General features: G+C 30.9%; 1 protein-coding gene across 1 annotated transcript; it reads right to left on the minus strand.

Moving 5' to 3' along the window:
- Window positions 1-1,426: 1,426 nt before the first annotated feature.
- Window positions 1,427-3,168, minus strand: LOC118051579 (rust resistance kinase Lr10). The gene is made up of 2 exons (XM_035062247.2): window positions 2,991-3,168; window positions 1,427-2,886 (listed from the first exon to the last, which is right to left on the minus strand). Exons 1-2 carry the CDS (start codon window positions 3,115-3,117, stop codon window positions 1,565-1,567), a joined length of 1,449 nt encoding a protein of 482 aa, XP_034918138.1. The 5' UTR covers window positions 3,118-3,168; the 3' UTR covers window positions 1,427-1,564.
- Window positions 3,169-12,576: the final 9,408 nt, after the last annotated feature.

The following is a 12,576-nucleotide window of genomic DNA, read 5'->3' on the forward strand; positions in this document are numbered from 1 at the left end:
TACTGTGATGTCTTTGCGCCTTTAATTTAACCAAGTATTATTTGCAATGAGAATATATATTGTATCAAGAATTCGAGTGTGCAACTACGATGCACGAGGACGAGGACGCCACGATGAAGAGCAGGCCTGGGATTGGTCTGAATCATCTGATTGCTGCTGCTGGTCACTTAGAGATTCATCACAGCTCCCTGTCTCTCCCGCAGTTTATGTTTTTGTAGCTGGAAGTTGATGTGCAACACAGAACGGATGCTATAGATTAAAGAAAGGGCTAATTTTTGGACCCCAAATTTTATTTCCGGATAGTTAATTAAAGTAACAAGTTTCTTTGAAGGTCATCCAGAAATCATGAATCCCAAGTCAAACAATAAGATGATAGCTCATTGCGAAGGTGTCCGCTAGTTGAGAAGTAAAACTTTGAGAGCAGCAAGCTGTGATGCCAGGCCAGAGAGCTCATAACCAACCAAAAAACTTGGTTAGATTTGTTTTTCAACACTATTAAAACTACGTTTTTGTTTGCCACTCTTATCAATCACTGCTGCGACGTAATTTCTCAGAGACAGGAAGTCACCCTCCCTCCATAATTGTTTTAGTAAGATTAAATTTCATACACCGTTTCCTCGTTTCTTCCCTACAGATTGGTATTTGATCAACTAAAGAATTAGCGTGCAATCATAAGCTTAATTAAAAGAAACTTGAAGTTTGAAGGTTTATCCAAAAAGAACCCTAGCAAAAGAAGCATGTACGAGGGCTTAAGGAAGGGCAGCATGGAGAAAGCACACAGACATTTGTTGACGAAACCAAACCTGTCCCCAAATGGTCAAATACAAGGAATGGAAGAGAAGGCGTGGCAAAATACAATAATGCATATTAGTCTTGTTGGGCAAACGTGTAGATTTATATTGTTGACGAAACCAAACCTGTCCCCAAATGGTCAAATACAAGGAATGGAAGAGAAGGCCACGTGTAGTCTTGTTGGGCAAACGTGTAGATTTATTTGAAAATATAGTTGTAGTTGTTTTTTAAAATAATTTTTATAAAAATATTAAAATAATTTTTTTTTATTTTTTAAAAATTATTTTTAATATTAACACATAAAAAATAATATGAAAACACTAAAAATTATTAATTTAAAATAAAAAAAATATTTTTTTAATTTTTAAAATACAAATAAGAAACATCACTTTCTCAAACAAAAAAGCTATAAGAGCAGCACTTGAGGTCTTGGCCCAGCGGTTGAAGGGATTTGTTCCTTTCGTCTGCATCCTGGGTTCAAACCTCATCGTGCACGCTTGTCACCCCCGCGGTGCCTTACATGCTCACTGGGTTTGTAGGATGTTCAGTGAACTGTAGGATTAGTCGTGGTGCGCGCAAGCTGGCCCGGACACCCACGTAAATAATAACAAAAAAAAAAGGGCTATAGGAGCAATAAAAAGAAAGTCAAAGTCCATTCTGTTTGCGCGCTAAAAAATCCAAAGAATTTTGTCTGGAAAGAACTTTTACGAAGGTTCAACACGCCTAATTTAAGAAAATGAAACCTTACATGTTTTCCAATTCAATACACATTCTAATATTTGCTGGCTAACTCAATCTCTAAAGTTCCAGGCAAGTTATGTTTACAATGGGATTGCTGGGAAGCGCTTGTCCTTGATACAGATGTGCTCATGTCTCCACAGCTGCTTCCGGTATCCAGAGCGTAAATCGGTCGAGTTGACTCAAGATACTCAAATGGATTTCCAGGCTGCGTCATTATTTCCATGTTTCCTTCCAACATTTTCACCACATCGCTCATTTGAGGTCTAGCATCTGGTGAATACTGAATGCACAACAGAGCCACAGTAGACATTCTCACTGCCTTTTCCTTGTCCTTCTCTTCAATCCCACAGAGTGACAGCATGATAGGCAGCTCACGATTCCTGTACATGTCCCATACCCATCTTGGGAGCCACTGGAAAGACTCGCGAAGACTTTCATCAAAATGTCGTCTTCTTGCAATGATCTCGAAAAGAAGGATTCCAAAACTGTAAACATCGCATTTGTGAGATATCGGATGAGTTCGACGCCATACCTCTGGAGCAGAATATCCCAGCGTCCCTCTACCACCACTCAGTGTTACTTCGCTCCTTTCTCTGTTACACAGCTTTGCTAGTCCGAAATCTGCGACCTTGGGATTCAGGTTCTCATCAAGAAGTATGTTTTCGGGTTTTATATCATAGTGAATTATCCTTTGTTGACACTCCTCGTGTAAATATGCTAAACCTTTTGCAGTTCCTATTGCAATCTCTTGCAGTTTCTCCCATTCTATCTCCCGGGTTTCGTTGAAGAGAATGCTGTTGAGAGATCCGTTCTCCATGTACTCGTAAACTAGAGCCATCATAGAGGGGTCAAAGCAGAAGCCATAGAGTCTAACCAGGTTGACATGGTAAGTTCTTCCCATGGTGCCCACTTCTGCCATGAACTGCTCTTCAAGTTTCTTATTTGAATGATTAGAGAGAGCTTTAACGGCTACTGGGATTCCATTTGGGAAGTTTCCTTTAAAAACCACTCCAAAGGCACCGGAACCCAATATTGTGCTGCAACCATTAGTAAATTCATGTATCTGCTGAGGTGAAAACCTGATGGGTTTCTCCCTTGCCATGTTACTAAGGAATCTCTCCATGGTTGCAAATTCAACCTGTGAGTCTCGAATCAATGGGAATTCTGGTTCCACAGCTATTTCCACATGCTGATCAGACGAAGGATTTGGGCCTTCTGATTTTGTAGATTTACCAACAATCTCATTGGTTGCAATCCGGGCATAAGCTGGAATTGCACTTCCTGTTTTCTTCAAGCAGTCGATGATGGCATATATAATAGCTACAAGTGCCACCGTTGACACCAATCCTAAAACTGAAAAATTATGGAGGATATCATCATCAAGACTATAGCTCCTACACCTAGCTTTTCAAAATAAGAAAACATGAAACTTATGCAACAGTTAGCAAGTTGCTTACCAATTGAGGATGCTATTGCCCATCTCATTGAGGAATTAAACGTGTCCACTTCATTTGATACGTCTTTCGGGAATTGATCGAAATCATTTGGGTATGACGACGACGACGAATAAGTAGTACGACTCATTTCTATTAGAGAGTTTGGGAAAAATTGAAGGATGATAGAAGTTAATTATGAAGATTAATGTAAATGAACATGTTTTATAGTTGTTACTTGTTAGGAACTGATCCTGTTTCAAAGTAAAGACAGTGACTTTTCAAACTTTGTCTGATTTCATAACGCGTTTTCTCGTTGCTGTCTTTTCATGAAAATTTCCGAGCAAAACTAAGCAATTCACATATAGTTATTTGTCCATGACCACATATCTTTGTAGACTTGTTATCTTTCTGCATGGCCGGTGGATACCAGCACTAGGAAATGGGCATGAAGTTTCACAACTAGTTTTTGTAAAGATTGACAAATAAAAGCGACAATTATATAAGTGATTAGTGCCCTCTTACTGTTTATCTACACAGATTATTATGGATTATAATAGTATAATAACATAGTTACTTTTGCTACCAAAACTTATTAAGCATGCAATGAGGGGTGGAGTTGTTTTTTTCACGAGATATATTTTATATTGAAAGAATGATTGAGGATAAAATTATCAATTCAGATTTTAATAGGATTAATATTAAAATATGATTATTTTTATTATAATTAATATTATTAATATAATAATTAATAAATTTTTTTAAAAATATTATTAATACTGAAAAACAACCATAGATTTGATTTGAAGAGTGAAATTCAAAATTATTATTATTATTATTATTATTATTATTAATAATAATAAATTTAAAATAAAATATTATTACTATTGAAGAAAAATCATAAATTTGATTTGAAGGGATTTAAAATTATAAGAACTTAGATCAGACAAAGTTTAATAATTATTATCAATATTAAAAATATTATTATTTGTATTTTAATTAATTTTTAAATATTACTCTTGGGTCTGACGTTACAACCAAACCCAAGGCTTTTGGTCCTAAGAGCCTTGGGTCTGGCTGTAATGCTAGATCCAAGGTTCTTGAGTCTTCTTTTGCAGACAGACTCAACGCTTTTAGGTCTTAGGTTTTGTTGATATTTTTTATGAGAAATATGTAAAATGAGAAATAAAGCGCACAAGAATTACTATTAAACATCCCAACCTTCATCCTTCAATTTCAAAGTTAAGCACTGAATTGGCGCTTAGCATTATGGCACGAAAATTATGCATTTTTTAAAGTCAAATTATACAGCTGCTCCACATTCCCTCACCTTAAAACTAATTTTTAATCATGTCTTCACACTTGATCATATATGATTATTCTCTCTATAATTGTCATCTTTATGTTGTTTATGTTTTTGCTAGGTCATAAGAGGATCCATACCATATATAATTGTAAATATTAACTGGTTTGGTCAAAGCATATGCTAGGTTTTTCTTATAGTAAATTTTTTTTAAAATCCACACTTTCATCTTCCACCACTTATTGAAAAAAATGATAATAAACATCTCTGTGTTTTGTTCTTGAAAAAACATTAGATTGCAATATGCAAGACACTTTACCCATTACAATACAAGAGAATTTTCTTTTATTTGTTTTTGAGCTCCTTCATGAGTCTTCTTATCTATATTACTTTTTTTTCATGCTTGTATATATACCATGTACTCAATTTATGTTATGGATAAAGCAATACTAATTTAAAGTTTAAAGACTTAACTCATAGCTCCTTTTGTAATTATGAATACATAGCTAGCTTATAATAGGTTTTCTTTTCTCATGTCATTTGCAAAATCTAAATCAATAAAATCCCTGATAGTAAATTTGAATCCTCTATAACATAATTCAACATCTAAGGTACCCTTGATATATCTCAAGATTCTCTTAATAATATTTCAATGCTCTCTACTAGTATTTATCACGTGTCGATTAACCGCTCTCACTACTTTTATAATGTTTGGTCTTGTACATGCTATGAAAAACATTAAACTTTACATTGTTGATGCATGCGACACTTGAAACATCTCCACCCTTTTTATTTCATTTCTAAGAGACATACTTGATGATAATTTAAAGTTAATAGAAATTGAGATATAAATTAGCTTGCAATTTTGCATGCTAAAGCATTGTAAGATTTTCTTCAAATATTTCTTTTAAGAAAGCCATATCTTCATATTACCATTATATCAGTGAATTTGCACTCTTAGAATCTTGTTTGTTAGTTTCAAGTCCTTCATTTCAAACTCCCTAACTAATAATGCCTTCAATTCCTATACTCAATATTTTTTTGGGTCTACTATCAACATGTCATCTACATATAAAAATAAATAATAAAATCATCATTCTTTTTTGTAATATGTATAATAGTATGAACTAAGCCTGTTGATCCAAGGTTAATTATGAAGGAATCAAATCTCTTGTACCAATACCAAGGGGACTATTCAAGACCAAAGATATTTTTTCAACTTAAAAATCATATTCTTATTGTTGATTTCAACGAAGTCTTCTAGTTAGAGCTCATAAATTTCTTCTTCAAGTTCACTATGAAGCAATGTAGTTTTTACATTCAAGTGCTCTAAATAAAGATCAAATATAACATACATCACTAATAATACTCTGATTGTTGTAAGTCATACCATCAAGGAAAATATTAATTGAAGTCTATTTTATATTTTTTTAGCATATGGATACATTTGTCCTTTACCATCAATCCTATATGATAACACTCTATTTGATCATTTTCATAATGCTTTATCTTGTAAACATATTTGTTGATGATGACCTTCATTCCTTGTGGAAAGATTCAAAGTTTTATTCTTATGTAGAGATTCAATCTTTTATTATTTTATTACCATCTATATGGATAAATTTATGCTTTTCATTGCCTCAAGGAAAATTTATGGCTCTTAATCCTCTATTAAAAGACAATATGGTATTTTATCCTTAGAAATATATTCTCAGTGCCAAGCTAATGGTCTTCTCTCCAAGAATGGACATCAAACTTCAATAGTTTTATATTCAATTTGTTTTGTTCTTTGCAATCTAGTACAACTTTAAAAGAGTTGAATCATTATGATTTTGAATATTTTCTACTTGAATTATTTCCTTTTTTAAGGTGCTATAATTTTCATTTATTTGCATTTTATCTTTTGAAAATATGATATATAGGCTGATGATTACCTTATGGGTAGTAGGATCCTATAAATGATACCCTTTCACTCCCTTAATATCTCCCAATAATATATATTTTCTTGATTTTGAATCTAATTTATTAACTTCTCGAGTATTGTACATCACATACACAAGACTTTTAAATATATGAAAGTGAGAATAATTAGTTGTCTTTCCAGACTACATCTTCATTTGTGACTTTAGACAATCACAGTTGATGAAGACTGATTAAGTAGTTTTGATTGCATTCGCCCAAAATAGCTGTTTTAGGCTTACATCCTTTAACATTTTGGTGACTTCAAACAATAATAGTTGATGAAGATTGATTAATCACATAATGAGTAGTTTTGATTGCTTCTATCTAAAATGTTTTTTCTAGGCTTGCAGCCTTTAACATTGGTATTTTTCTTTTTAACAAAGTCTTATTCATATACTTTGCCACTATTTTTTTGGAGAGTGTATGTCGTTATGAAATGTCAATTGTTACCTTCTTGTTGATAAAAGTTATCAAATTCATCATTGGTATATTCTCCTTTATTATTTATCCTTCAATACGTGATCCTTTTTTTTTTTTTTTTTTCTAATTCAAGTTATACCTACACTTTGATGGTTTTTAAAATTGTGAGCACATCTACCTTTATTTTGATCAAATACACCCAACATCTCCTAAAGAAATCATAAATGAATAATACAAAGTATCTTGCTCCCAAATTTGGCTTGCAATTCCTAGAAGTCTTATTGATGCTATTGTAAATGGGCTAAAAATCCTTCTCTTTCTTTCTCCACCATGATCAAAGTTTTCTCCTTATTGGCTAAATTAGATTCTAGTTTTCTTATTTTTGCTAAAGTTCCTAGATTAAGTTTTTATTATAGAACTTATGTTGGGCCCTAACCTTTTCTTGCAAATCTTCTGATTAGTACTTAAAAGTGCATATTTATCAAGGTTTTATATCATCATTTTGCACTTAAAGTATCAATGACTCTTTAACTAAAGCATGTTTTATAATAAAAAGTCTAATACTATAAAATACCCTAATATATGGTAAATGTTCATCTTAAATGCAGGCCTATCACATAAATCAAAGGATTGATTGATGAATTCAACTACTGAAATTTATGAAGATAAAGAGAGGGTGAAACTTAGAAAATAGATGTTGGTGCAGTCCAAACTGGAACACTGTTTGGTGTTTGGGTCATATCTCGAGTTCTAGATGTCCAAATGACCTCAAATTTTTACACAAACTTGGTGAGACATAGGCCTACAACTTTCATGTGAACATAAAAATCTAACAAGGCCGTTTTTAAGTCCAAATCATAGCAACAATAGAGACTACAAATCTATCCTACAGCCCGAACACTGTTCAGTGTTTGGCCCATATCTGGAGTTCTAGAAGTCCAGATCACCTTCATTTTTTTTCCTAGAAAGCTGAGTCAATTGCCTACAACTTTCATGTTTACTAGAGGACCCAGTTCGGATGGTAGCATTTTTGTTTTATTCAGACAAGAAGATAAAGATTTTCACCAAGTCAAAAGTTGGCCACCCACTCAACAATTAGTCATCAAATCAATAATTCTGAATTTTGGCCTATAAAAGGAGGCATTTGCCATGCATTTGGTTGGCTTGGTTGTTTAGATCAAGCTCATGCTCTTTATTTCTCTCTTTATATTTTTTTGTAATTTTTAAGTTTTGCTTTCATTAATATCTTGTTTATGCTTTTCATTTCCTTTCATTTACTTAGTTAACTTGTATTTTCTTTATGTTCTTGTTTTGTTTATTTATGTTTCTCTTCTTCATTATGTTTAGCTAAGTTTATTATGTCAAGGTGAAAAGGTTACACTAATGGTGTAAGAACAAGTATGGTGTAAACTCAATATGGATCTTAATGTTTAATATTAACATGTCTTATCTTTTTATCTTACTAATTTTTAATACCTTGCTTGTTAAATGGTTAATCTAGATTTGTGTTGTATAATATTTGGTACATCAAATGCTTGACACTCTCATAGCCCAACAGTATGGTATTACCTACACTTGGGCTATGAAAATAACTTGATTTGTTGTTAACATCAGTTAATATCATGAATTCCTGACAATATTTAAAAGTTTGGTGTTATGTAATTAAGATAATTAATATGATCATGTTAATAATTTATAATGAGCTATTAATGAGAAATCATTTGATTGGAACCTCCTTTGTGTGTGGTTTCCAGTTGAATAATAAGAGTTTATACTATACTTGTTTGAAATACCATTGGTGGATCCTCTAACCTTGACATTTGTTTTTATCATTGTTTAATCCTTACATTAATCTTCCATCTCAAAGTTCTCATTAATTTCTTCTTCCTCTTATTATTATTATTATTATTATTATTATTATTATTATTATTATTATTATTATTTACATTCTGTTTATATTATATAATTTATCTTTTTGATCTTTTCATAAACTCAGTATATAGGCTGGAAACCTGTGACCTGATCTTTTAGATCATTCTCAGGTATAACAACGCCACGTACTGGGTATTATTATTATTATTATTACTACTACTATTAATACTATTATTACTACTATTATTATTATTGTTGTTGTTGTTGTTGTTGTTGTTGTTGTCTTATTATTTATAATTTATACAATTAACCTCTCTCTGGTTCGACCCCAGTCTTGCCGGGTTATTTATTACTTCGACACTCCTGCACTTGGGAGAAGACATCAATCTTTTGGTCATGTCATCTTCCATGGTCTAGACAATTGGCTTTTGAGGACCTTGAGATGGTGGGACTAGTTATCTCTCTCCTCTTATTTTTTGCTATATTGAATACCTTGGTATTATTTTTTCATCCACTCTCCTAGGAATTATGACCATATCGGGATATGTTAAGGCTTGTTTAACTAACACCATTAACTTTTTCAAATCTTAAAGTCTTTATATAATCCATTCAAGCTAGTGGTTTGTGGTATTAATTGCTCAAACCCAATTGTTGCAAGATCAAATTGAGGCAATAATTTATGAAACATCAAGGCCCTATCAATGAAACCCAAGCATAATCTCTATAAAATGCAAGGTAATATAGGAAGTAGGCATATCATGTTCTCCAATGAAATGAAGATTTGCCCAAGCTTAAAAACATTGTTTTCCCATGTATTATTTCCTAACTCTCTTAGTGGGTGTTTTAAAAATTTCTCCAACTTCGAATAAAAGTTCAAGGTGTAAACCTTTGGGTAGACAATTGGAAATTAAACTCAATGACTAAATTGGTTAATTAAAATTTTAAAATGGTAGAAAAATCAATAGTTGGAATTTTTTTTTTCAATTCAAGAACTTTTAGGTGAAATATTTTGAAATGGGATGAGTAGGGATTTTGGTTAAATAAAAAAAATACTTGAACAAGACATAAAGGCAGTGTAGTCATTGACTAATAAAAAAAATATAAATAGCTTCTTTAAGAAGCCTTATGGTTGATGGCTTTGTTAGAAAAAGAAAAGAGAGAATTTTGATTTTTTCCTCACAAAACTCCTTAAGAGAAAACAAGAAAACAAAAGTTAGGTCAGAGTGAATTAAAAGAGTTTGAGGGGATTAAAAGAAGAAATTTTATGATATAAGTGTTTTCCAAGTTTGTATTTAGGGTTTTGGAAGTTAAGAGAAAAAAATGGAGGGGCGAGAAAAGTCAAGTTTCCTTTTAATTTCTGTTTGATTTGTTGTCTTTGAAAGGTAAGAAACATTGTTTAATAATTAATTAAGTTTTTATTATGTTTGGCTTGATAAGTTGTGATTGGATTATGGAATGTTGAGTGAAGGATGATGGGTTGTTTATATTGGTTGTTTTATGTTGAAATATATTTATGTGAATGAAAAGGATTGGGTAAAGTGTTTAATTGGATAAAATTGAAAAGAAAAATAAACATCACCATGAACTAAGGGTGAACAAAAAAACCAAAAAAACTGATTAAATCGAGATAACCAGAAAAAAATAATTGAAAAAACCCGATTAAACCGATTAGAATTTAAAAAAACCGATAGGTTCAGTTTTGGTTTTATAAACCTGAAACCGAAAAAACCGAGCCAACTCAGAAAAAACCAAGCCAAACCAGTTTGAACCGGTTTTTTCTAAAATAACCAAACCGAACTGATCCAAAACCAGTCAGTTTGAACCGGTTCCGGTTTCGTTTTGTTTTTTTAGAGAAAAAACCGGTTTGATTATTTTTTTGATAAAAACCAAACCGAACTGAAAATGATCACTTTTATCATGAACAAGGGTTGACCCAAAAACATGTGTGGAGGGTTTGAGCTTATTTGATTAAATTGACATGAAATTCAATTGGTATGGTGTTTTTTAATGCAAAATAAGTAGCTAAAGTGTCATTTACGACAAATTAAGAAAAAAAAAATTAGGTGTGAGGGGTGATGCCAACCATTTTTATAAGAAATGAGGAATGATGGAACATGATATATGCTTGTGTAATTGTGTTTAATATGTATTGATGTATTAATGATTAATTGAAAATGATTTAAATAAATTTACCTAGTTTTAGTGAATGTTTAGTGTACTTTTAAGTTATTACATATTACATATATGAAGTGTTTGTTTATTTTATTTTATTGTTGTTGTTATGAGCTTTTATATATATACCTAGCTTTTATATATATATATATATATATATATATATATATATATATATAAATTAGTTATTTTTTGGTGTCATAATTTGAACGATTAAGTATGTATTTGAGAGTATGATAATTTTTTATATGAAATCCACATAAAAAAACAAGTAAAAACATGTAAAATTACTTTTGATGGTGACATTTTGTGTATTACATGGATTGTATATATAAAAAAGTTACCACACCACACTAAAAAAAAAAGAGAAAAAAATGGAAGCCTTGTTTATAAATTTATAAGGTAATTTTGAATAGTAAGTTTATAATACATGTTATGTTTAGTTAAAATGTATATCTAGGTATTGTGATGATTGTTTTAAATTAAGTTCTTGTTTGTTTGAAAATGATGGTATTTTATTTAGTTGTGCATGATTATTGAATTAATGTTAAATTTTTATTTACATTATTCATTAATTAATTAACTATATCGCTAATTAATTAATTGGTTGTATGTGATTAATTTTTAAAGATAGGATTTATGTTCATTTTAAGTTTGTTATTTTGTATAATTTATTGGTTTTATTTGAAGTTAATTATTTTCTCAATATTAAAAATTATTTGCAACCAAATTGTGTAAAAAAGCAAACAAGCAGAATTTTTTTTAAAAAAATCAACCGAAACCGGTTTGAACTAACCGGTTTCAGTTTGTTTTTTTTTAGAAAAAAAAAGATTCAAACCGGTTTGGCTCGGTTTTCGCTTGGTTTGACTCGGTTTTTTCCGGTTTGGGTTGAGTTCAGTTTTTTCGATTTCAGGCTTATAAAACCGAAACGGAACCGAACTGGTCGTTTTTTTTTAAATTCTAATCGGTTTTTTTAAATTCAGTTTTTTCGGTTATTTTTTTTTCTGGTTTTTTAATTTTTTTACTCGCCCCTAATAATTGATAATATTAGCAACTGTGTGGCCGTTATTGCTAATTATCTGCAACAACAATTATAATTGATAAAAATTGGCAACAAAAAGCGAAACTTGTTGAAAAAAAAAAACCCTTATCTACCAACAAGCTTCGTTTGTGCAACTTCAAAATAAGTAAAATCATATTTTAAATTAAATAAATTATATTTTTGGTAAAAAACGAGAAAATGGAAGAAAAGAGAAATATACTAGTATTAAACTCAAAAGAGATGGAAAGGCATGAAAACCTAAAATTTTCTATCTTTATTTTTCTTTTTGACCACCCCCTTCTCCACCAGGTTAACATTTAACTCCTCTATATTTCCCCTCTCCCAAAATTACACCTAACATTAACCAAAAAGTTAAAAGTTATAATGATTAATTTTTTCCACCTTTATCCAATAATAAATATATTTTAAATTTGTATTTGACATAAGATTAAAAATGGAGATGAATTATTAAAGGAGTGGTTATTAGAAGCGTGATTTTCAAGGATATTTAGTGTGCTAATAAATTGAACAAAAAAGTTGTCAATAATAGGACAAAGAAAAAAAAATTAAAATATAAATAACTCTAGGAGCAAGAAAGAAATAGCAAATTATTTGAATATGTATTTTGATGTAAAAAAGGAGTGGGAGAAAAAAAAGAAGTAATGAATCTTCTAATTAAATTTTAACCTCCTTATTAGAAGGTCAAGCGGGTGTTTGCTTTTATAGTTGCTTCTATTTTTAAAACAAATTATATAAAATAACCGTTTGATAATTAATAAAATATTATTTATTATTTGTGGGATTCAGTATAATTTGCGTTTAAAACACAAGGCAACTGA

This window comes from Populus alba, chromosome 18, assembly GCF_005239225.2.
Source record: "Populus alba chromosome 18, ASM523922v2, whole genome shotgun sequence".
In the NCBI taxonomy this organism is placed as follows: domain Eukaryota; kingdom Viridiplantae; phylum Streptophyta; class Magnoliopsida; order Malpighiales; family Salicaceae; genus Populus; species Populus alba.

Coding starts and splice junctions, on each gene's coding strand:
- LOC118051579 (XM_035062247.2), bottom strand. CDS start 3,117: ATGAGTCGTACTACTTATTCGTCGTCGTCGTCATACCCAAATGATTTC. Junction 2,887..2,990: donor GGCAATAGCATCCTCAATTG/GTAAGCAACTTG, acceptor ATAATTTTTCAG/TTTTAGGATTGGTGTCAACG.